The 21,354-nt window shown below is 48.5% G+C and overlaps 9 protein-coding genes across 9 annotated transcripts; 4 read left to right on the forward strand and 5 right to left on the reverse strand.

Moving 5' to 3' along the window:
* Positions 1-217: 217 nt before the first annotated feature.
* Positions 218-622, reverse strand: N7516_004087 (uncharacterized protein; the record flags this gene model as incomplete). Its single annotated transcript, XM_057216807.1, has 1 exon — positions 218-622. The coding sequence occupies one exon, from the start codon at positions 620-622 to the stop codon at positions 218-220; it is 405 nt and encodes a 134-aa protein (XP_057078690.1).
* A 2,788-nt stretch (positions 623-3,410) lies between these two features.
* N7516_004088 (phosphatase PAP2 family protein) lies at positions 3,411-4,817 on the forward strand (the record flags this gene model as incomplete). Its single annotated transcript, XM_057216808.1, has 3 exons — positions 3,411-3,832; positions 3,939-4,156; positions 4,261-4,817. 3 exons carry the CDS (start codon positions 3,411-3,413, stop codon positions 4,815-4,817), a joined length of 1,197 nt encoding a protein of 398 aa, XP_057078691.1.
* Positions 4,818-6,457: 1,640 nt separating this feature from the next.
* Positions 6,458-8,456, reverse strand: N7516_004089 (phospholipid:diacylglycerol acyltransferase; the record flags this gene model as incomplete). Its single annotated transcript, XM_057216809.1, has 3 exons — positions 6,458-6,603; positions 6,675-8,082; positions 8,157-8,456. 3 exons carry the CDS (start codon positions 8,454-8,456, stop codon positions 6,458-6,460), a joined length of 1,854 nt encoding a protein of 617 aa, XP_057078692.1.
* A 194-nt stretch (positions 8,457-8,650) lies between these two features.
* Positions 8,651-9,411, forward strand: N7516_004090 (peptide alpha-N-acetyltransferase MAK3; the record flags this gene model as incomplete). Its single annotated transcript, XM_057216810.1, has 2 exons — positions 8,651-9,073; positions 9,157-9,411. Coding segments are annotated over 2 exons (678 nt in total), but the record flags the coding sequence as incomplete, so codon positions are not given.
* Positions 9,412-11,712: 2,301 nt separating this feature from the next.
* Positions 11,713-12,548, forward strand: N7516_004091 (Zn(II)2Cys6 transcription factor domain-containing protein; the record flags this gene model as incomplete). The annotated part of the gene is made up of 2 exons (XM_057216811.1): positions 11,713-11,909; positions 11,978-12,548. 2 exons carry the CDS (start codon positions 11,713-11,715, stop codon positions 12,546-12,548), a joined length of 768 nt encoding a protein of 255 aa, XP_057078694.1.
* Positions 12,549-12,837: 289 nt separating this feature from the next.
* N7516_004092 (uncharacterized protein) lies at positions 12,838-15,333 on the reverse strand (the record flags this gene model as incomplete). The annotated part of the gene is made up of 1 exon (XM_057216812.1): positions 12,838-15,333. The coding sequence occupies one exon, from the start codon at positions 15,331-15,333 to the stop codon at positions 12,838-12,840; it is 2,496 nt and encodes an 831-aa protein (XP_057078695.1).
* A 235-nt stretch (positions 15,334-15,568) lies between these two features.
* On the reverse strand, positions 15,569-17,051 carry N7516_004093 (uncharacterized protein; the record flags this gene model as incomplete). The annotated part of the gene is made up of 2 exons (XM_057216813.1): positions 15,569-15,940; positions 16,008-17,051. 2 exons carry the CDS (start codon positions 17,049-17,051, stop codon positions 15,569-15,571), a joined length of 1,416 nt encoding a protein of 471 aa, XP_057078696.1.
* Positions 17,052-17,421: 370 nt separating this feature from the next.
* N7516_004094 (uncharacterized protein) lies at positions 17,422-18,393 on the forward strand (the record flags this gene model as incomplete). Its single annotated transcript, XM_057216814.1, has 2 exons — positions 17,422-17,576; positions 17,712-18,393. 2 exons carry the CDS (start codon positions 17,422-17,424, stop codon positions 18,391-18,393), a joined length of 837 nt encoding a protein of 278 aa, XP_057078697.1.
* Positions 18,394-19,230: 837 nt separating this feature from the next.
* Positions 19,231-20,441, reverse strand: N7516_004095 (SEC14 family lipid-binding protein; the record flags this gene model as incomplete). The annotated part of the gene is given in 4 exon segments (XM_057216815.1): positions 19,231-19,437; positions 19,451-19,864; positions 19,933-20,056; positions 20,203-20,441. The coding sequence occupies 4 exon segments, from the start codon at positions 20,439-20,441 to the stop codon at positions 19,231-19,233; spliced, it is 984 nt and encodes a 327-aa protein (XP_057078698.1).
* Positions 20,442-21,354: the final 913 nt, after the last annotated feature.

Genomic DNA, 21,354 nt, shown 5'->3' on the forward strand with positions numbered 1-21,354 from the left:
CATAATAATATATACTGCAGCAGTAATTATCGACTTCGTCTAATGATGTCTGGGATTCTGACTCCTTCGGACACCTGATACAATAGCATGAAAATATTATTTGTTTCGAAATAGAATGCACAAGACCTCAATAAATACTAGGGCAACCTGATACTAATACCTATATATTCATATGCATAGGTAAATGTCTATCACACACATAACTAAGGAGAACACCCTATGCCAGTCCTTCCTGCTTCCCCTGGAGCAAATCTTTCTGCTTCTTATACCTCGCGTCTTTGCTGTTCACTATCGCTTCTTTTTCCAATGCCTCCAGAAGATCTAGGACGTAGTCTTGGCAGTTCCAACCTCGAATCTCATTGTGGACGGTGACTTGGCTAGCGACAGTCTTGATGGAGTTGATTTCGGCGACATCCACATCATATAGGGAAAGCAACTCCACCAGTCTATCTGATTGTCGAACATCTCTTGTTTCCAGTTCATAGCGGAATCTGCCATCCGAGCCCGCTACCTGGAGGAAAATTTTGTCTTCTTCTCCGGGTGCATCGATGAAAACACCCCAGTGTTTGTAAATGCCGTCGCCGATGCTGATGGCAACATAAATTGAAACTGTCGGCGACATATTGAATGCAATATATAATATATGGGAAAGTAATGATGCGAGTCTTTGGTGATTTGCACGAAAGCAGTGTTCCTCGGTAGTGCTCACTCTGATATGGTGTGGTCAGTTGTTATGAGGCTTTGAGCTGGAGTGAAAAAGAAGATAATGCTGCAGTCACAATATCCAACATTAGGATAAGCGCCGAACATTATGCACAGACCTCTAATAACTGTTCTCTTTTTAGCCTTGGTCGCCACGTCATAGTCAATGAATGGCGAGAGAAGCGCTTAGCCGAATAATTAGGAATCTTGTTCACAAATACCAGCGCTTGTAGCGAGCCTATACTTGGCATAGCACACGACTACGAGAATGTAGACTCTCTAAATCTTTGCAACTTCTTTTTACCTCAAGGAATGATATGAAATATAAAATGTACAATGTAGTCATGTTCCCCACTGGCCGCATTGGGTTTGCATTGGGTTTGCGGGGATGTAATATGATAACCTGGTAGGATCGACGACGCAGAAACGTCGATCATGATACATATTTCGTATCAAATAAGCACGGGCGTGTCAAATGGAAATTAGGTGTGAAAGACCATTAGAATATGCCTGAAATGTAAGCCTGTGCAATGCCAAGGGCTCATTCACATATCTTGACAACAAAGCAATGAGTTAGGTGAATGAACTCACTGAGTATTCATGTAAGATAAGAAGTAGTATCATAGGGATATCTTACATTCTTGACCTGCACCCATATCCCCATGAGGCTTAGTAGCAAAGCAAACAAGACCTCCTTCCAAGGTTGATTTCAAGGTTACAGCTTGACTTCATATATGTGGCGCAGCTTTTCTACACATCAGTCTTGCATCACTGCTAAACCCACTCTAGGCACCCGCCCCCCAGATACGAATACGAACTCGTGCTGGTTCAATGGAAAAATGAATACATCGTAAACTACAATATCGTAATAATAAACTTCGGGATTACCTACAGTTTACAGAGTAACAGCTGCCTATATTGTAAAATGCCGTAAAATGACTAGGGAGCTTTGACGCTGGATTGGAGACGAAGTCAAGGTGTGATTGGCTGGGGTCGCGCGACACTTGAATTCTGAAACGCATGTGCACCAGATTCAAGGGGTGGAAAGTATATTCAACCATAGCTGTGCCGTCCTTTGTTGTGCAATTTCTCTTTACGGCAGATATGTTGTTCACTAGTTGTAGTCTAAAATGAGGAGGCTGGTCTCCCCTACAACATAGAGGGGCTATCCGTTATCCCCTGAACGTAGGGCATTATTACATGATAGGCTGTACATCTGCAGTTACGCGCTGGCCCCATGTAAAACAGCCCCAATAGCCCATTAGTGTTAGGCTGATGTTTTTCTTCTAGGTAACCAGTTTAACTTGTCAAACCGGGGCTCTATCGGGCGTTCATTGTGTGTGGCTCAGCCGTATAACCGGGGCTGAGTCTCCTTGATGCCAATGGACACTATAACATACGGAGTACGGATAACGGAGCAAACGTTGGCCGTTGAAGACAGCCTTAATACGAGGAAGTATGACATAGCTAGTTCTGTAGCTAGTCTTGTAACTAGTCCTGTAGCTAGCGCTGTAGCTAGTGCTGTTTTGAATCACCAGGACGATAGTTGAGTTACAGACCGTGCATAAGCGAAATTAGATAGTTCTGATGGGGTAAGGGGGTATAATACCGGAACTGAACGATGGGGGTAAAGGAGAAGTAGCCAATCAGATTCCGACGATGGATCTTATATGGAAAATTTGCGTCCCAGCTGTAATTTTGGAACCTCGGAACCATTTTCAGCAATACTACTACTACATAACTAGTTACCTATTTGCCTAGGCACCTAGGTATAATTTAAATGAAGTTTAAACTATGAAGTCGATATGCAACATACGGAGTAGCGTGATGTTATATATCAATATATAATACACAAGTGAATACAAATTGTAGACAAAGATTCTCGGGAGTCTCGGAGTCATCTGCATAAAAAGACCAACATGTCGGACCATTGGCATAACAAAGTCCGAGATATGCCCAGAAATGTGATCTCCGTGGCTTCCGTGGCTTCCGAGTTAAATTCTCAGACCGGATGTCCAGGACTGTATGTATTATTAAATACTACCGAGGGCACCGGTCAGAATTGGAATAGTAGTTATATCGAATAGTTATACTACCTCAATCTAGTTATATTTGTATGTTGTACCTGAAAAATGGAGGATTTTAAAATGTACTACACTAAAACCGACTAGTGACGCCATAGACAGGTCAAATAATACATAACTATGCTGTAGGTAATCCAATACAGAGTACTACACACGGATGTAATCATACCGGCAAAAATTACAAAAAAAAAATAGATCTTGGCTAATACCAAAAATACCAAATACAATACTTCAATTTCCCATGGATGAAATCCAGGTCTTTTCTCCCTTTTCCCATCTCTCTTCTTTAATTCTTAATATCTCCGTTTTAAGGGCTTTAAGTGGTTTCCTTGGTTTTCTCGAGTTCTGTTTATCCTGGGTTCTATCGGTTGTGCCCTTCTCTCCTTGCATCCCGACCCTTGTCAACGTGACCTCCTGAGTTCCCTGGGACTCACGCCCCCTCGGCCCTATCCTTCGCCTTCCTATCGGCCCAACTCAACTTTTCATGAGCCTCTTTTCTGGCCAACGATAAATTTCTTTTCCGTTACGCGACCTCCTTCCGTCTGGTCCCGCGGCATTCCTTGAAGTCTCAACCACCCTTTTCCAAACTGATCCGGACTCTCCTACAGGAGAGTCGCCCCGAATATGAGCGCTTCCTATCCGTCATGGAAAGATCGTACGCAGAATCAGTTTGGAAAGCTTCAGATTCAAGTGCCATGGCGCTCATTCCAGCTCCTGGTGCCACATCGCATGCGTCGCAAGCTCCGGTCCAAACTCCGGAGCCGCCTCTCGCCCACCTCGTCCATATCGAGGTTGCAAACCTCCTTCTCACCTGTCGACACCCTTAAGTCCTTACAGACACACCGATGGACGCTGTATGACTTCCAATACTTGTTGCTCCTCATCATCGGCTTCTTCTCCTTGACGATCATCCAGTCTCCTGGTCCACTGGGAAAGACCGCGATCGCCACCGGACTCTTATGCTCCCTCCTTATGCCAATCACCCGGCAATTCTTCTTGCCTTTCCTCCCCGTTGCTGGATGGCTTATCTTCTTCTATGGGTGCCAGTAAGTTTTGCTTTCTGTTATGTTTCTTGCAGATGCGCCTGCCATGGCCTTGTGGCGTGAGTAGGATATGCGGGGATATGAACATTGCTAACGCGTGGTTTTCTAGATTCGTTCCAAGCGATTGGCGGCCTGCCATTTGGGTCCGAGTGTTACCAGCCATGGAAAACATCCTGTACGGTGCCAACATCAGCAACATTCTATCCGCCCACCAAAATGTGGTGCTTGACATTCTGGCATGGATTCCTTACGGACTCTGCCATTACGGAGCGCCATTCGTCGTTTCGCTGATCCTTTTCTTCTTCGGCCCCCCGGAACTACCCCTCTGTACGCCCGGACTCTCGGATACATTAGCATGATCGCCGTCTTCATTCAGTTGGCCTTCCCCTGCTCGCCACCCTGGTATGAAAATCTGTATGGTTTGGCCCCAGCCGACTACTCTATGCAGGGAAACCCGGCTGGTCTTGCTCGGATTGACAAGCTACTGGGTATTGATCTCTACACTTCGGGCTTCAGACAGTCCCCCGTTGTTTTCGGTGCATTCCCTTCGCTCCATGCTGCGGACTCCACCCTGGCAGCCCTGTTCATGAGCCACGTCTTCCCGCGATTGAAGCCCCTCTGGGTTACCTACACCCTGTGGATGTGGTGGGCTACCATGTATCTTTCTCACCACTACGCAGTCGATCTGGTCTGCGGTGGTCTACTTGCCACAGTTGCCTTCTACTTTGCCAAGACCCGGTTCCTTCCCCGAGTGCAGGCCGACAAGATGTTCCGCTGGGACTACGACTACGTCGAGATCGGTGACTCTTCTCGCGACTTCGGGTATGATCTTGCCAGCTTAGATGGCGATTTCAACCTGGACAGCGATGAGTGGACCGTGGGCTCTTCTTCGTCCGTTTCCTCGGGCTCTTTGAGCCCCGTGGACGATCATTACACCTGGGAAAGCGAAACTCTCACCTCGAATCACGACATCGAGGCTGGACGCTAATCCTCGAGATTCACTTGCACGTGTCGCTTGGCGCAGTGCATTCTTGCATCTTCTACTTTTGAATCGGCGTTATGTTTGACGACAATGTTTGGGAACATTATCTGCATCGAGCAACTTTTCAACCCCTTAAGGTTTTTAATAAAACCTCCGGTTCGCGCGGTACTTCCGCCTCGAGCTGAAGGTACTCTTGACCTTCTGGCTGTATATGCCTCGCCACCCCACTTTGGGCTGGCAACTCCGTCTATAATATTAATACCGGTGGTGGAGAGGATCAGGCCTTTGTTCACCTGCCTACATTCGCCAATCCCCCGCACCGCCACCGTTGCCAACCTTCGCTTGTACACATTCTCGGATGCCCTCGGGCGATCCTTTATTTTTCTGACCCATGTCTTTCGCTACGACTTTATGAACTGGGCGAGCCACCTTTTTTGCTTTCGGCTCGTCTAGATGAACAAATATTTTTACCATTCGTGTCGCTCGCTCATCATAGGCGCCTGGGAACTTCAACCTGTTTTTCTTTTTCTTGTGATGAAAAAGTTTCGGTGCTTTTTGCTGCACCACCACTCGCTGTGCACTAGAAGGGGTTTTTTTTTTTTTAATGCCGGCTGTTTTTATGAAATTCTGCATCGGCACATAAAAGATCGTCTCGATCTACTCTCCGTTTGTGTCTACGTCGCCTGGGAGGTGATGAAGCGGCGTCGGCAGTGGATTCTTGCCGTGTTAATTCAACGCGACAAGATCCGAGGAAAGGGGACAGTGAAAGCCGGGGTTCATATTTTAGAGCTCGAGTAACCGTGGCAGCTAGGGTGAAAGGGATTTTGGTACTTTTGACGGATGCCATCTCCCCACCCTCGAACTTCGCCCATTCTCTTCACTTCTGGCTATCAAAGTCGAAGCTGATCCAACAACCTAATGCATTTTACGCCTCCCGTGACAACCCCTAGTTGTATCGTGTGCATGTCTGTTATCGTTACTTTGGGCGGATTGAGGTCCTGTTGGGTATTGCTAGCATTATTTTTAATCACTAGCGTATGAATAAATCATTGTACATTATTTACATTTCTGGGTTTTGTCATTGTATATAGTACACGCATCTAGTATACGGAGTACAACATTTCAACTTAGCCTCTAGTTACTCGAATCTTCATCCCTAGGTCTAGCATGAGCACTGACAACCCCACCAGTCTACGGGTGTGATAAAGGACTCTCCACAACAGTGGACGGGACATGGCGTGGTCCTTGCTTTTCGCATGGGCCAATAGTCCAGCTCTGTCGATCCCAACGGGATCAGCTGGTGCTAGCTTGCATAAGTCCCTATTTTAGGGCTATAGGTACGAAGTCTGTATCCGCGCTGATCCGTGATACAAGAGGCTGGAATTTATGGCCTGATTTATTGGAGTATTTCAGTACGATGTATTATAAGCTAAGCTATAACAGGGCCAATACGTGTTGTCATAGAAATATAATGAGTTCGTATAAGGGCTTATCATCGAAATATACAGAAATGCTGGCTCATAAGCAAAACCTCCATCCGTCTATAGAAAAAAAAAAAAAACGAGGTATATATATATGTGTATCAAAACGCGAGCCAAACCAAAGAACAATTATTCGGAACAGTCATAAAGGAACCCCAATCCGATCTATTCTTCGTCGAAGATTTGTACACGATCCGCATACTCGCGGATTTTGGAGACGAAAGTCTCTTCGATTAAATCGCCTTTGCCGCCAGCGACACGGAGAAGAAGGTCATTGAGTGAGGCACGGCCGAGAATATCCACGTGGTCACCTATATGAAGTTAGTCGCCTGTCATATCTCGTGGGAAAGAGTTGGATGATAAGGGAGCAAAGAGTACATACCAGTGTTGGGACCACCGCGGGGGGAGAAACGATCCGGCTCGTGAGGCATCTCAAAGACCTTGATCTTTGTGCCAGCTGGGTTATAACGCTTCATGCGCCAACCTTTGGCGCACATGTAGCCTGTGCTAAGCAGATTCACGGTGCCGTCGCCCTCCCCCATTAACACGCCGTGGTCGACGCCCTCGTTGTTTGTGATGGTGGTGTCCATGCTGATCTCGAGGTTGACCAATGGGTCGGGCTCTTCCTGGTAGAAGTAGCTGCGCTCTGTGGGTTTGCCCACACCGTAGAAGCAATATATCTTCATGTCTGGGGCGAGGGGTAGACGCGACTCTAGAGGGTTGAGCCAGGTACGCGGGTCTTTCTCGTTGGCTTCCACCTCGCGTTTCGTGTGGGCGACACCGTGAGAGTAGCTATTCAGGACTTGTTTCCGGTACCAATCCTCGCCCTGGTCCATGAGGTACTGAAGACTCTCCGGCGTAGTGAGATTGCGTCGGGTCAAGGATGAGTTGGTCTCGTGGAAACGGAGCAGGTTGCCAAAGGTCAGGGGCTGACCTGGTTGGTCATCTGGCGCCCAGGTCGAGTTTCCCCATATGGCCTCGCCGCCTTTCGGTAGCATGCTGGAGATACCAGGCATCGCGCGGAAGATCTCCGCGCGTTCCTCTTTCGACAGGAACTTCTCCAGTCCATACACAGCAAAGGCGTTCAACTGCGCTGTATCCCGCATTTCGCCGGACAGAACGGCAGTCAATCCCTTGACGGCGCCCAGCATGCAACCGCTAATGTTGACCCACGAGTCGATATGTTTGTTGACCCAGTCTTTACCGCCCTTCCCATGTTCCTCACTCTCTACCCACTTGAAGAAATACAACACCACCTGAGATCCCATGCTGTGCGATGCTAATGTGATCTTCTCGCCCTGTACCTGAACTGCGGTCTCGATGTAGGACTTGAGCCGAGTGAAATATTTATCACGAACTTCGAGGTTGAGATATGAGAGTCGCCAGTCGTATGCAGCCGTAAACGCATTGGTCGGATCATAGCCGATGGTAGCCAGGTTCTCGAGGATTTTATTCCATATCCAATACCCTGTGATAAAGAAATCCGTGGCATCGAATCCTTGCGCCGCACGGAGCTTAATGCCAGGCGGGTCAAGGCCTGTATCCCGATCGAGCATTACATGGTTCTTCCACTCAGCTTTATCCATGACCAAAGCTCTCATCATGCTCCAGCTACCCCATAATCGTCGACGGAAGTATTGCCGCGAAGTTTCCCCCGTGCCCCAGCTCTCTAAGCCAGTCGAGATAACCCCGGGGATCATCACAACGGGGTGTTTGGCCTCTACACCCATGGAGCGAAGATGCAGCCCAACAGCAAAGGAATCATAGCTGACGGTATCGCGTTCATGTTGCTATGTCCCAGTTGGAAGTCAGTCGGATGGTAACCAGGTGTAGAGATAAGAGCACTCCCTTGGAAATCACGTACCGAGAATTCTTTTACGTCACTTACAATTCCCTGTGGAATAGCATCAATCCATGAATCGAGATTCAGGTCCATGAGGGAATCTAGGCTTATGACCTCCTGCTGGTTCGCGAAGAACAAGGCGACGAAGATGCCGAAGATCCCGCCCAGCATGAAGATGAACCCATTGCGACGTTTACTTCGGGGCTTGACAACAAGCTGTGTGGCTTTTGTATCAACAACCTCCGCATGAAGCTGTTCTTTCTCAGGCTTTGTATTGTTGGAGGGCGGGACCTCGTCCTTGCCCGTGCGGCGGCGGAGCATGGCGACCAACCGCGAGGGAGGCAGAAGAAGGGGAGGACCTGATCAGTTTGCCTGGAATTTGAATGTTAAGAACAAACCCAACAAATTGGAAGAAAAAGTAAGAAACAAGAAGAGGAAGGGGATAAAAAAAAACAACGGAAGTGCCATAAAGTCCGCGAACGGGCGGATCGGCATCACATGGCAGAGAGAGTTAGTTAACTTTCCTCCCCGACACATCCCACCCTTCTCCTCGTCAACTCCAACCATCAACCCATTTCAATGACATCGCTGTGATGAGCAATGCTCCTGATCTTCGCTACGTGCGATATGAAAACTCGCGCGAAAATGAGTATGTCGCCGCAATGCGCCAGCTGATCTCCAAAGATCTGTCCGAACCTTACAGCATCTACGTCTACCGCTACTTCCTATACCAATGGGGTGACCTGTGTTTCCTCGCGATGGACGATAAGGGCGAGATGGTCGGGGTCGTGGTATCGAAGCTAGAGCCACACCGCGACGGCCCGCTGAGAGGGTATATCGCCATGCTGGCCGTGCGCGAAGAGTACCGTGGCCGGGGAATTGCAACCAAGCTAGTGCGCATGGCTATCGATGCTATGATCGAGCGGGATGCAGATGAGGTATGTCTATATAGCGGAGACGGCTGTTGATCCTCGAACGCGGTCTTGAGAGTATGTTGGCTGACTTGTACGTGTCTGGGCAGATTGTCCTCGAAACTGAAATCACCAATACCGGCGCGATGAAACTGTACGAGCGGTTGGGCTTCCTTCGTAGCAAGCAGCTCCATCGATATTATTTGAATGGAAACTCGGCCTACCGGCTTGTGCTCTATCTCAAAGAAGGTGTGGGCGCGATTCGGACGGCACTTGTTGATCCCTATGGTCTCCCACCATCAGTACCTGGTCTACCTGATGCGTGTGGGGGGCATTCCCATGCGAATATGGGGTCATTGATTTGATCTTTTTGGTTGTTAGCAGCACTATGAAGTTTTCCTCGTTGCTCTGTCAAGCTGTGCTGGCATGACATGTCATGATAATGTATGAGAAATGACCAGAATAGATATACCTACCTCACGGGAGCTGGGGTCCTTGTGGAACTTGCATTGTATAGAAAGATTAGCAAAGGAAATCTTTTATATTTATTTTAGAATCAAGCTATTCCATATCCCTTCGTTCCTAAATCATGCACATAAATTGTCTGCATCTTGCTCAACCTAGGTACTACAGGCACTGTTCTTAATGTCGCTAACTAGCATTTACTTCAGTCGAAGGTTTGTGTAAAATAAGGGAAATGGAATGGCCTCGTGAAAATATCATTTGGCTTGATCCTGAATTAGATATAAAGGATTTCGATTAAGAAGAATAAGTGGCAGGAGGATGTTTGGGGATAGGGTTTACATCTTCACTATTTAGCCTAGTGAATATAGTCACTTTCTCCACTGATGTTGATATGATATACTGAGTATACAGGTACTACCTAGGTGACTAGCTCTACAATAAAAGAGTGAGTAAACACCCCCATGTATTCCGTGGGACTCGACAAGTGAACTATGATGCCCAAATGCGTAGCGACTTGTTGTAGAACACTCACGAGAAAGACTCGTTTGATTTGGGTGTGGAGCTGCATAGGCCTCAACGATGTTGATGTCTTATGCATAGGCACCCGGGTTGCTACGGGACCCTCCCCGTATTGTTGTCTCATGGGGGCTACGGCGAGACGGTGGTCGAGAGGGAGAAGGCTGGAGAAAGAATAGAAGAAGAAGAAGAAGAGGAAGAAAGGTAGGAGGGGTCCTTTTATATGTTCACATCCCAGGTGCCTTCCTAAAATGGACAACTCTCCAACTCACCTTCCCTGATAGTCCCATGTCACATGCCACCAACATCACCTAAGTATATAAAGAGACCACCTGGGCACCTACAAACACATCCAAGATTATATCAACTTATATCAACATCTCATTGCAATCTATATGATCTTCTTGGATAATTCCATGGGATGACTTGAAGCTGGGGGGCCGGTGGGCCTTGGCTGGGGGGGGCACCTTCCCGGGGAGGGCTTGCTTTGCTAGGGCAAGCCGTGCTGTCACCTTAACTAGTATCGTGACCATCCAGTGATCTCTGTCCGAATATCTTCATCAGCACACTGTATAGCAGTTTGGTTCCTGGCATCTTTGACATTAAGGTCCGCTCCTTCCCCAAGAAGACGATGAATGACATCGATTTTGCGAAGGAACACTGCCTTGTGCAGAGGAGTTTCTCCCATAAAGAAATACATGCCCTAAGAGGGCTTATGATCATGATAACATGATCCCATTAATTGGTGCTTGCTGATCAATGAGGAGCTTTCGGAGCTTCAGGATCTTCAGAACCTCCACTGTATCGGAGTCCGAACAACTGCATGGTGTAAAACCTGCCCTTTTGTAACATCGCCGCCACGATTGAGCAGCAGACGGACGATTGGCAAAGAGGCGTGTTCAACAGCGTAAGACAGTGGCGTGAATTCAATGTTGCACCGACGGTTAGGATCGGCTCCGTGATCAGGAGCCAAGTGTCATCTCGAGATCATCTAGGGCATTACTATAAGGGCGTCACAAGAAGGCAACTTTAGACATTGGTAGTTTGACTCACCTGAGAATCGGGGGTCCATTGGGCCCATTGGATGGTTGATATCCCACCCATTTTCAAACAATATTTCCAGGATATCCTTTGCATTTGCTTTTTGTCTTGATAGGCTCATTTATATATACACTGGGAACAAGGGCACTCCATAATGGAGCAGCTCTTTCACAAAACAGGTTCTTCCCAGCTTGATGGCTTGAATCATCACTCCTGGCAGATTGACTGTATTGGAATGATGTAAGCTACCGCCGATAGAGCTGCTATTTAAAGTGCTCTGAAATCTTTCAAGGTTGCCTTGGAGGGCTTGGATGGGCGCATGCGATGGGGTTAATAAATTGGGGGGAAGAAAGGACCTGAGGTGAGAGCCTATGTAGACTATATATTGCACATCGCTATAGTGACTGTACGGAGTAGCCCATTCTAAAATCAAAGTATCATTCGAAATAGAAATAACAAAACCACCATCACATTTTCCCGTGGCATTCATCTCGGTATCCCGACGGAGCTACGAACTACGAGCCACGGAGTTATGGGAAGCCTGGATCTGATTGTGAAATAGTGGATCCCCGTGTCCTTTATATATAACTTATGCCGAGGTCCCTCGTGTATATTTTAACATTTCCAAAATCTCTTCATTCCCCATGGATCCAATAGCAGTCAGACACATCCAAAGCCCATCTGGGATAACAAAGAATAAACAAGGTCGTCAACCAGGCAAAATAGCATGCACAGCATGCCACGCCCGCAAAAAGCGATGTGACATCTCTCCGCCATATCACCAGTGCACACACTGTCGCAAAGAAGATCAATGCTGCATCCCGCGAGATTCAATTGACAGGTATGTGAAATATGTAAAACGAAGAAAATAAGGGATACTACCAAGACTTACAAAACCCATTTGGAAAGACCTCCCCGGCGACGAATGTCCAATCGAAACCACAACAGCCAGAAAGCTAGTAATAATCACGAAAACCAATTCCACGTCAATGGCTTTCTGCCAATGGGAATCGATCATGAAATTCCTCGCTGGAGTGCCGTGTATTCGTCTTATTCGGAGATGCGCCGGCTACTGCCTTCTCTCACTTCCACTTCCACTTCCACTTCCCCGTCCCTTTCGTCCGAGATGGAAGATGATATTGCGCACAACCAAACTACACCAAAAGAGAGAAAGTGGAATGCGTCTCCGTCAGGGATGGGATCTTCAAGACGTCTTCAGTGTGATGTCTTATATAAGGATTGCGCGGAGCCGACTTCTTCTATAAAGGGGATTAGTATACCTGCTTCTCGGTCTCTATCTCGGTCTCCATCTCCGGCACATGTGGCTGATAGGGCTGGGTTGGAGAAGGCGTTAGCCTGCGAAGCTGATATTCATGGGGATCTCGCTTCAATGAGGGAAGTGAGATGTCCAAGTGACGGGGACTCTGGTTCTGCCTATGAAGTTTTCATGAATGATCTCGATGCATTGCTTAGATTTTGATGGTGCTTAGATTGAAAGAGGAAAATGTATTCGCTCACGATTAGATAAATGTACATATTTTTAATCTGTTATTCTGGTAATTGCAGTTCTATGATTCTATATTTCCAGATAATGTACAAGTATAAGATACAAGAAGACGGGCAAGTAGGCAGAGTAGAGTACACAAAAACAAAATACCAGCCAAAACAAGCCCGCCAGATGGGATATTCATGCAACACGCTAGCGTCAAAAAAAAGGTAGAAGGGTCGAAGAATGCGTGAGTAATGCAAAAGGGAGGAGGATTGGGAGATTATTGGTTTTTGTCTTTCTCTTGCTCTCGGTCTTTGTCTTTGCGGACGATGGGAACTTGAATGGCGTTCTGCATCTTCCAAGTCAGAGGCCGCGGTACACCACGCCATTCCTTATCCAAGATAGACGCCGCATCCAGCATAATCGAGGAAGGATGTTGGGGGACATAGCGGGTTGCACCAAGGATGAGGTCCCGCTTAATGAGGGCATTGGCAAGGCGGATTTGGAGATCACGCTTTTCACCCCTCGGCTTCCATCCGATGAGATAGAGAATAGGATTGTGACGGAACTCAGAGGGGATATCGTCTAGAATGGAGTCTGGAAGCCGGTAGCTTTCATGGTGCAAGTCGATACCAATAATGACCTTGCCGGCATCAGAATCCCACAAATCTTTGTCGAGTCTGGTGGGTTTTCCAAAAGACGCATTGCGACATAAGGAAGTCAAGACAGCTTGTTTCATCTTATAGGTCACGGATCGCTTCATGCAGGAATACCGCCATATGACGAGGCAGATGTTGTACTGGCGGTGCCTGAATGCGGCCAAAAACAAATCCTCCCAATTTTGCGAGGTTACCTCGAACAAAGGATGCTCGAAAAACCGGAGGGTATACTGCAAAGCGACGTGGATGTTCGCGCCCAGCGCTTGCACAATATGGCTGAGCGGATAACTGTTAACGGTGAGGTTGTTGTCGATGCAGATTTCCATGAGTTGGTCTATGGAATCGAAATCCTTTAATCGAGCGAGCACACTGAACATCTGGCCAACCACGGACGGACTGAACCAATTAGCGCCCCATGTATTGGTCATGAGGCCAACAAAGGAGCCTATATCTTTTCCACTGTCCAAATGCACTAAAAGCGAATCTTGGATGGTTTCCTGGAGTGCGCTGTGGATGGTGGAAAGGTTGGACATGTGACCACGCTGGATCATATGCTCAATGAGTTGGGCTTTCTCGCTGGGGTCAACTAGGGCGCTGAGCAATGCGAGCCATGTTTCTGGGTTTGGACGCATGTTTAACCGAGGCATCGTCCGCAGGAAATGGCGGAAGACAGCCACGTCCTGACGCCGCGCAGCAGCCCGCAGGAGGATGTTATATGTATCAGTGGTAGCCACATGCTCTGTGCATGAACACAAGACCCGCGCAGTTTCAAGGAACTCGTGTCGACAAAGGAATTCCAGTGCATTATTTAAGGCCGCGGTCGAGATGTAATTGGAGTATGATTCTTCCATGAATAACGCCTTCAGATGTAGTTTAACCCGGACCACGTGCGGAAGCTTTGATAGAGACATGGCCTTCTCATCGAGCGTCGGCTGCCTCGCAGATGTGACATCCTCGACGTGCTCGTTGAACTCCTTCACGGTCGCGATAAGTGGACGAGGTAGTAGGATCTCATCTAAATTCGAGCTGCTATCGGACGATTCACCGAAATGCCAATTTCCACGAATCAATGGTACAGGCAGTTTCGAACGCTGCATCGCGCCCCGAGAAATGCACATCGGAACCGGTGGTTTGTGGATATCAACAAGGGGATCCCCCATAGCTTGTAGGCTCTGTGCGCGGGTAAAATGCCCTTCCACCAGCGCCATAATATGGTCCGTGGCACTCAAAACGACTCGACGGAGTAATCCCTTGCTCTGACTTGCAGGTAGAATGTGCACACGACATCCATTATGGAGCGGGATGTACCAAATATTATCTTTCAAGGTATAGCGAGTCACACCAGAAAACAGGGCGAGAGTCTCCTCTGGTACAAGTATCTCCTTCTTGTTCAGACTCTTCTTGGCATTTTTCCGGACATCGCGTTGCACTTGGTCCAGAATCTCCCTAGTATCAAACCAAGCATTGTCGAAGAGCTTTGCTGAACGAGATTGATATTTTTTCTTCATATATTCACGAAACCGCAACTTCTTCCGATCTCGAATCGATGTATTTCGTAAAAATAGTTGTCGGTGCGTAGGAGACGAAGGTTTGGCGTTCAGGGGTTTATTGTGCAGTCGACCTTTCTGTATCCTCTTCGCTCTCGTCAATGCGAAGCCACGTAGTGGTTGTTGAGAAGTGACGTGTTCGGCATCTGCGAGGGAATTGACAGATTGCTTCTGACCCGTGGAGAGCCGACCCCCGCCATTTTCATTCAAACCATCGGTACCAGTTTCCTCGCCTTCGCCTAGTTTGTGATACTCTCCAACTACCGCAGGGGACGATTGCAGGTTTAGATCGTTGGGAGACCGGGAGGAAGACTCAGAGGAGATCCATTGGCGCGAGTGTCGAGAAAACGAAGGAGAGGGGCGGACGGCTGCACGGAATTGGGCACCGGAAGTATGACCTATCTTCACTGGAGCATCAATCGGTCTCAGGGAAGATATCCGTCGACGTTGCAAAGCAGGCGCAGCCCAGCGGGGATAGAGAAACAGAAGAGGTTCATCGGGGCCAGTCGCGACAGTGTCCAAGACGGCAGACAGACGCCTCCTTAGACACGGGCAGCCACGCAAGAGCATAAGGGACGATGCTCTAATGGCACCGGAGACATGAATGGAAAGGAGACAAGAATTGGGCGCGTTGCTGAGGTGTTTTTCGATGGGCCTTTTTGCCCCGAAAATTGCTGGCCGCCGAATGGGTAGGCGGTGGCCGGAGCTTGGCTCTGCCGGGTGAGCTGCTATACTTCGCCATTCTCTCTCTATATTCTTCCCAATAATAATATCTATTTCGCCTATACAGAGTGGGTTTAATACATTAATAAATGTGACCTTCACGGTCAATCTCAGCAGCCTTGGGAATGCCCCTGAAAACCCGCCTCATCGACCTCGCACGCTCCTCCAAGACCGGACGCTTAGCCATTAATGTATCCTGCCTGGCTAATGGAGTCAAGCTTAATAATTCCGTTCCTGACTCTCCATAGCCATCTTTAAAGACATTTGGTCCAGTAATATGATTCTTGCAAGATTCCGCGGCACGAGCGAGATTGTCCTTCTTGCGTTGAACTGCATCGGCGTCTTTATCGGAATCGGAGGGAGTTTCGGACAGCTCACGAATGACATTAGAAAGATATGTTACGAACTGCCAGCGGGAGGTCTGGAATAGGAACATGGGCATTATATCTGGTATCTGGTATCCGCCAAAGTAGAGTTAGCCCGGTCTCAACATACAGATTCGGGAAAATTGTCCGGCTCACCTTGTCGTTCAGATAATAGAGCTCTTCGCCTCCTTGTTCAATAAATTTCTTCAGGGCATCGATCTTCTCTCGATCAATGGAAGCTAATTTCAAAGCATGTATCAAGCTGGGTATATCCCCAATTTCGTCGATATGCGGTTCCTCATCGACCGTCATGCTTGCATGATTCAAGAATCCAGATTCCACCCGGGACAATCCCGCAGTGCTCTGCTCCCGGCCTCTGGCCTTGGACGAATGAATGGTAAAATAGTCCTCAGTAAGCATATGCGATTTCTCAAAGTCCGAGCGATCAAGGATCCGTCGTGCAAGGGCCTTAGTCCGTAGTCTCACCCACCGTCTCCTCCGAACAAACGAATGAAACCATGGCTGCGTACCATGCCACGAAGACGAGGAAAATGAAAAAGAGTACTGCCACCCTTGCTCATCGGTATCACCAGACATGTCAACATACCATGTCTTCCACGTCCATTCCCAGCTCGGATCAGGCAGCTGGGCATTCGTGATATCAACCGGACTGGCTCTGCGGTCCTGAGTCATCCAGGGGCTGGGATCGAGGTTCAAAAGCGAGCTGTGCGAGTAACGTGGGACACCAAAAATGAACCAGCCCCGCTGGTTCTCGTAGAGAACGTCCATTTCAGAACGCGGTCTGGAGTCCTCGCGGCCGTTCGTTTGGTCTCCTGTTCCGTTCACCTGGCCGCTGCTGCTCCCATTATTATTTGAAACTCGCGACGGCACAGATTCAGCTGTTTCGGCATCTCTGCCCCCGCTGCCTTCTCCGGCAGAGCTTGCTGAAATCGAGCCGCCGCGCACTTGGGATGATTCTCGGCTGAGCGAGTCGTTTGTGTCTGGCACGATACCAAGTCTATCAGGTTGCCATTTTGCATACTTCCGCTTTGTGCGCTGGTTTTGGACGGATGCGCGGCTCAGGTGTTTCGTCAGAGTTCCTTGATGATTGGGGGTGGATGTGCGCCGTGTAGATCCTTCGCCGGTGGGTTGCTGTGGGACGGTATTATCCACAAGGGCAATGGAAGACGAGTTCTCCATGGTTTATGTGAGGGTATATAAAGGGATATTCTAGATAGTGTTGACGCAACGCATCCCAATGGCTCTTTGAGCCTTGTAGAACAGAGTATCACTGAGTATGCTGCACTCGCATTATCACAGTGGAAAGAGGGACAGAGTGATATGAGAAGGAAACGTAGAGCTGTAAAGTATCTTAACAAAAGGAATAAACATAAGAGAATAAGAAGAATAGAGAGCGTAAAGGAAATAAAAAAGAAAAAAGAAACCCTTGAAAAGCAAGTCGATGCAACATCGATGACATCGTTTGCGGGGATGAACGCCAAGCCCATTTCTCCCTGCAAATCGCGGCGAACAAAAAAAAAAAACATCAACAAAGCACAATAAGCCCATCATGGCAGCACCACACTATCGAAAAGTCGAGCTCCAATCTCCAGCAGACTTCACCTACCTCTACGCCAACACTATCGCGCTATCGCGCCAGAAACTCGACCTCTACTTCCCCCTACCGCAACTGACGATGACACCCCCGATCCGATGCGCGAACGCGTCCGGGAGCTAATCGACGAGGTAAGACCCGAACAATATCTACATCTATATATCTATCTACACAGCTCCAGACTCTAATTTCGAAAAAAAAAAGTATATAAACCAAACCTTCGAATCCGCCTCAACCTCAATTAGCATCAACGGCATAGAATCCACCTCACCACAATTCCCGTTCCCGGCAGCATTCACCGCGCCAACAGAACAAGTCGAGTACGAGGCATTCGACACAGATCTTGCGTCGCGTGTGACGTCGCTTTACGCGCAGCTGGAATCGCTGAATACAACTGTTGCACAGCAGAGACGGGATGCGCCGCGGCGTGCGGCGAAGGAATATGCCGCGCAGTTGAAGAAGATGATTGAAGAAGAAGAAGAGGAATACGAATATGAAAATGAAGAGGAGATTGGAAATGGCGGGAAAGACGCCGATAATGATACGGAAATGGGCGAATCTGCGAATCTGCAGCCCCAATCGCATAATGAAAGCGAGAATACAACACCTGGCCAAGCCGCGGATGGCATCGATGTTGATTCTGCTCCGAATGGAACTGGGTCGGTGCGCTCGCGGCGCCCCCGTGGAAATCTTGACCCGGCGTGGACGTTGCAGGCTGCGCTCGGGACGGAGGAGGAGCAGGAGAGGTGGAAGAGTGGGGATATTGCCAGTGTCTATGAGGATGCTTTGCGGATGCTGTTGCGGTTGCAGGGCGAGGGTAATGCTAATATAGAGGCCGGTGCGGAGGGCAATGCATTAGCAACGACAGTGGGCAAGGCTGAGAGGGCTGGGCGTGCTGCTGAAGTGGTGGAGAATATGAATAAGTGAGGGCTTCCAGGACTTTGGTGTGATTAGCGTTATCTTCTCTATTGTGTGTGGTTTTCTTTTTTTTTTATGTTTGGGTGCTATTGCAATGCTGGGGGCGTTTCGGGGCCCTGGGCTTGTCCAAGGGATCATGATACCATGTCTTGTTTATTGTTGATGGCTCTGTTGAGTCAAAATCCTATCATCTTTCATTTCTCCAGACTGAACTATGTCTGCTATCTCTATAGTGAAGGCAAATATTGTTACCTTTCTACTCTTGCTCCCTTTCCTACTGCTACTCACATATCGTACAATATAAGCAACATAGACCCAACTTGTGCCCTCGACATGACCGCTACTATTTCAAATATGTACTACCAACAAAGAAACAACAAAGACAAACACCATCTTCACACCAACTCGCCAACTCGCTTTTAAATTTCATCACGTCCTATCCCTCTATATTGAGAGCAGTGGCAGCACACGCTGCTTATCTTGATAGGCAAAAGCAAAAACAGAAGCAAGCTCTCCATGATATCTAGATCGGAACAAAAAGAGCAAAAACACAAAACAGTGAATGTAGAGAAAGGAGTCCACAGGCTGTGGATGGATCGGCGAAGAAGTGTTGAAACTGCCAGAGAGAGATTCCGGTTCTGGGGGCGATTGGGGCGATTGGGGTGATGTTGGGGGTTACCGGAACCCCCAGGCTATATTTTTTGAGGTTTTCGGGTTGATCGGGATTGAAAAAAGTCCCCCAACATCCCTATCTGGGTGTCTATTTTCAATCGCCATATAAATGGATATCGTCGATCGGCTTGTTGGAGCTCCACAAAGAAGACAAGGAAAAAGTCCTCATCAAGCCTAAGCGCTAGTCTGAGCACCCTCCTGTCCCTCAACATCCTTCTTCTCATACCCAGGGTCCTCGTTCTGAACAACAGGCTCGGCAGCCTGCTTAGGGGTAGCCCACTTAGCAGGACGAGCCCACTCAGCCTCCTTCCAGGGGCCGAAGTCGGAGAGCTCACAGCCACCGGCGCACTTGCAAGAGCCGCCGAACTCAACGGGCAAGTTCTCAGCGGGGGACCTGGGCCAGAAGCTCCTTCTGGTATCCGCTGCCGAGGACGTGGATCTTGCTGACGGTGACGGGGTCAAGGAAGCCCTTGATGGCACCGAAGACGGTGCTGAAGCCCCACGGCGCGTTGATCAGGTAAAGCTTGCCCAGGCGCTCCGGGTAGTGGTTCTGCGAGATGTCGGAGGCCTGCTTGACGTACCCGTAGACGGATGGCACACTGGTGATACCCACGCCCTTCAGGTCCATGACGGTGCAGCAGGTCTCGAGGAGTTTGCCGGCCTTACGCGAGCAAGCGGGCAGACGTGGGTCAGCCAGCTTCTCGTACTCGGACACCAGGTTCTGCAGCATGCGGTCGGCAGTGGTGATCTTGTACATCTGGTTCAGGTCGATCTTGCCCAGCTTCTCGATGTAGACGGGGCGGCCATCCTGGTTGTTGGGGGATTGTGTCAGTACTGCATCTGGAGGGAGGCGTGTAAAATCCACGGAAAACCAACCTTGTCGGTCTTGTGGTAGTACTGAGGGTAGAACTTGAAGACCTCCTCCTTCTCGGGGTAGTCGAAGTCACGAGCTAGATCATCAGTGCCGAACTCCTTGCGCCATTTCTCGCTTGCAGTGAACCTGGGATATCAAATTAGACCATTAGGCCTCTATAAAAGCTGAAAGCCAAAAGCGCAGAATAGCAATCTTTCCGCCAACTCCCAAAAAAAAAAGAAGAAAAGAAAAGAAGAACATTCATGCCCTCCGGCGAGAATCGAGGGACGTACATAGTCTTGGCAGCCTCGACATCAAACTTGCGGGCGCGCAGGAACCGCAGGAGGGTCAGCGTATCCAAACGCTCAGTGTATCCGAGCTTTTCGAGATCAGCGCGGAGCTGGTGCACCTTTGCATCCTGTTCGGGGGAGGTGTGGCCGGGGTGGCCAGGCTGCGCTTCCGGAGCGGTGGTGGGGAAGTCGTACTGGTCGTACTTGGGGTCGGTAGGCAACTGGGATTCTGTGGCCGCCATTGTGATGGATGGGAGGTATATGGTCGAGGGAGAAGAGAAGAGTTGTTGTTCTGGAAAAAGGGCGGGAGGCGGAGGAGGGGGACTGGCGTAAGTGGCCACTTTAAGATTAAAAAAAAGGTCTGAGGGATCTTTGGGGATCGTCCAATGTTATTTCTTCTTATTGAACAATAACAATAACATTACGAAGTACATTCTATCAACTCAGCTTTTATGTTGTAAAGATTTACAGGGGCTAGGCTACCGTCAATTTGCAAGTTGATGCTATTGAGTTGTCATTTGGATCCAAAGGATCAACTATATTGTATGTACGGAGTAGCATAACTATAACATGAGTATGTATAGCACTTTCTACCTGGGTTCCGACTCCAAATCTGTACTATTCTTTCTATTTGTTGCAAATATCCTCCTAGATGTCCCAATAACTCTGGGCATACACATTAAGAAGATTTCACTCGAGAGAAAAAGGGGCAAGCGAGGGGCGAACGTGGCGGTGTCGAAGTGTCAGTGACGAATCCACTCTGCATGTCAGTGGACACTAGCATTTGACATATTGGACCTACGAGAGAAGACAACAGATATATCAGAGTAGCTCACAGGTCCCAAAGTGAATTCTAATATGTCTAGGCACTCTGTAAAGAAATAAACCATTCACAACATAACATACGGGTATTCAATTCAAAACAGTTCAACATTCAACACACATCGCAAACAGGCATTATTATACACAGCGCATGAAGACCGGAGAGGCCTAGGCGGTGATGGAAACACAAAGCAGAAAGACATGCCGGGGGATTATAGGCCTCGAAGGCCAAATGAAACCGGGGGGAAAAACAATTGATAACAACTATGCGCTGGGTATAGACATTGAAAGGATGGGGAGAGACATTGGAAAAGGGAAGACATAATAGGGAAG

Source organism: Penicillium verrucosum, assembly GCF_028828655.1.
Source record: "Penicillium verrucosum strain IBT 35672 chromosome Unknown utg000001l_segment0_segment0, whole genome shotgun sequence".
In the NCBI taxonomy this organism is placed as follows: Eukaryota; Fungi; Ascomycota; class Eurotiomycetes; order Eurotiales; family Aspergillaceae; genus Penicillium; species Penicillium verrucosum.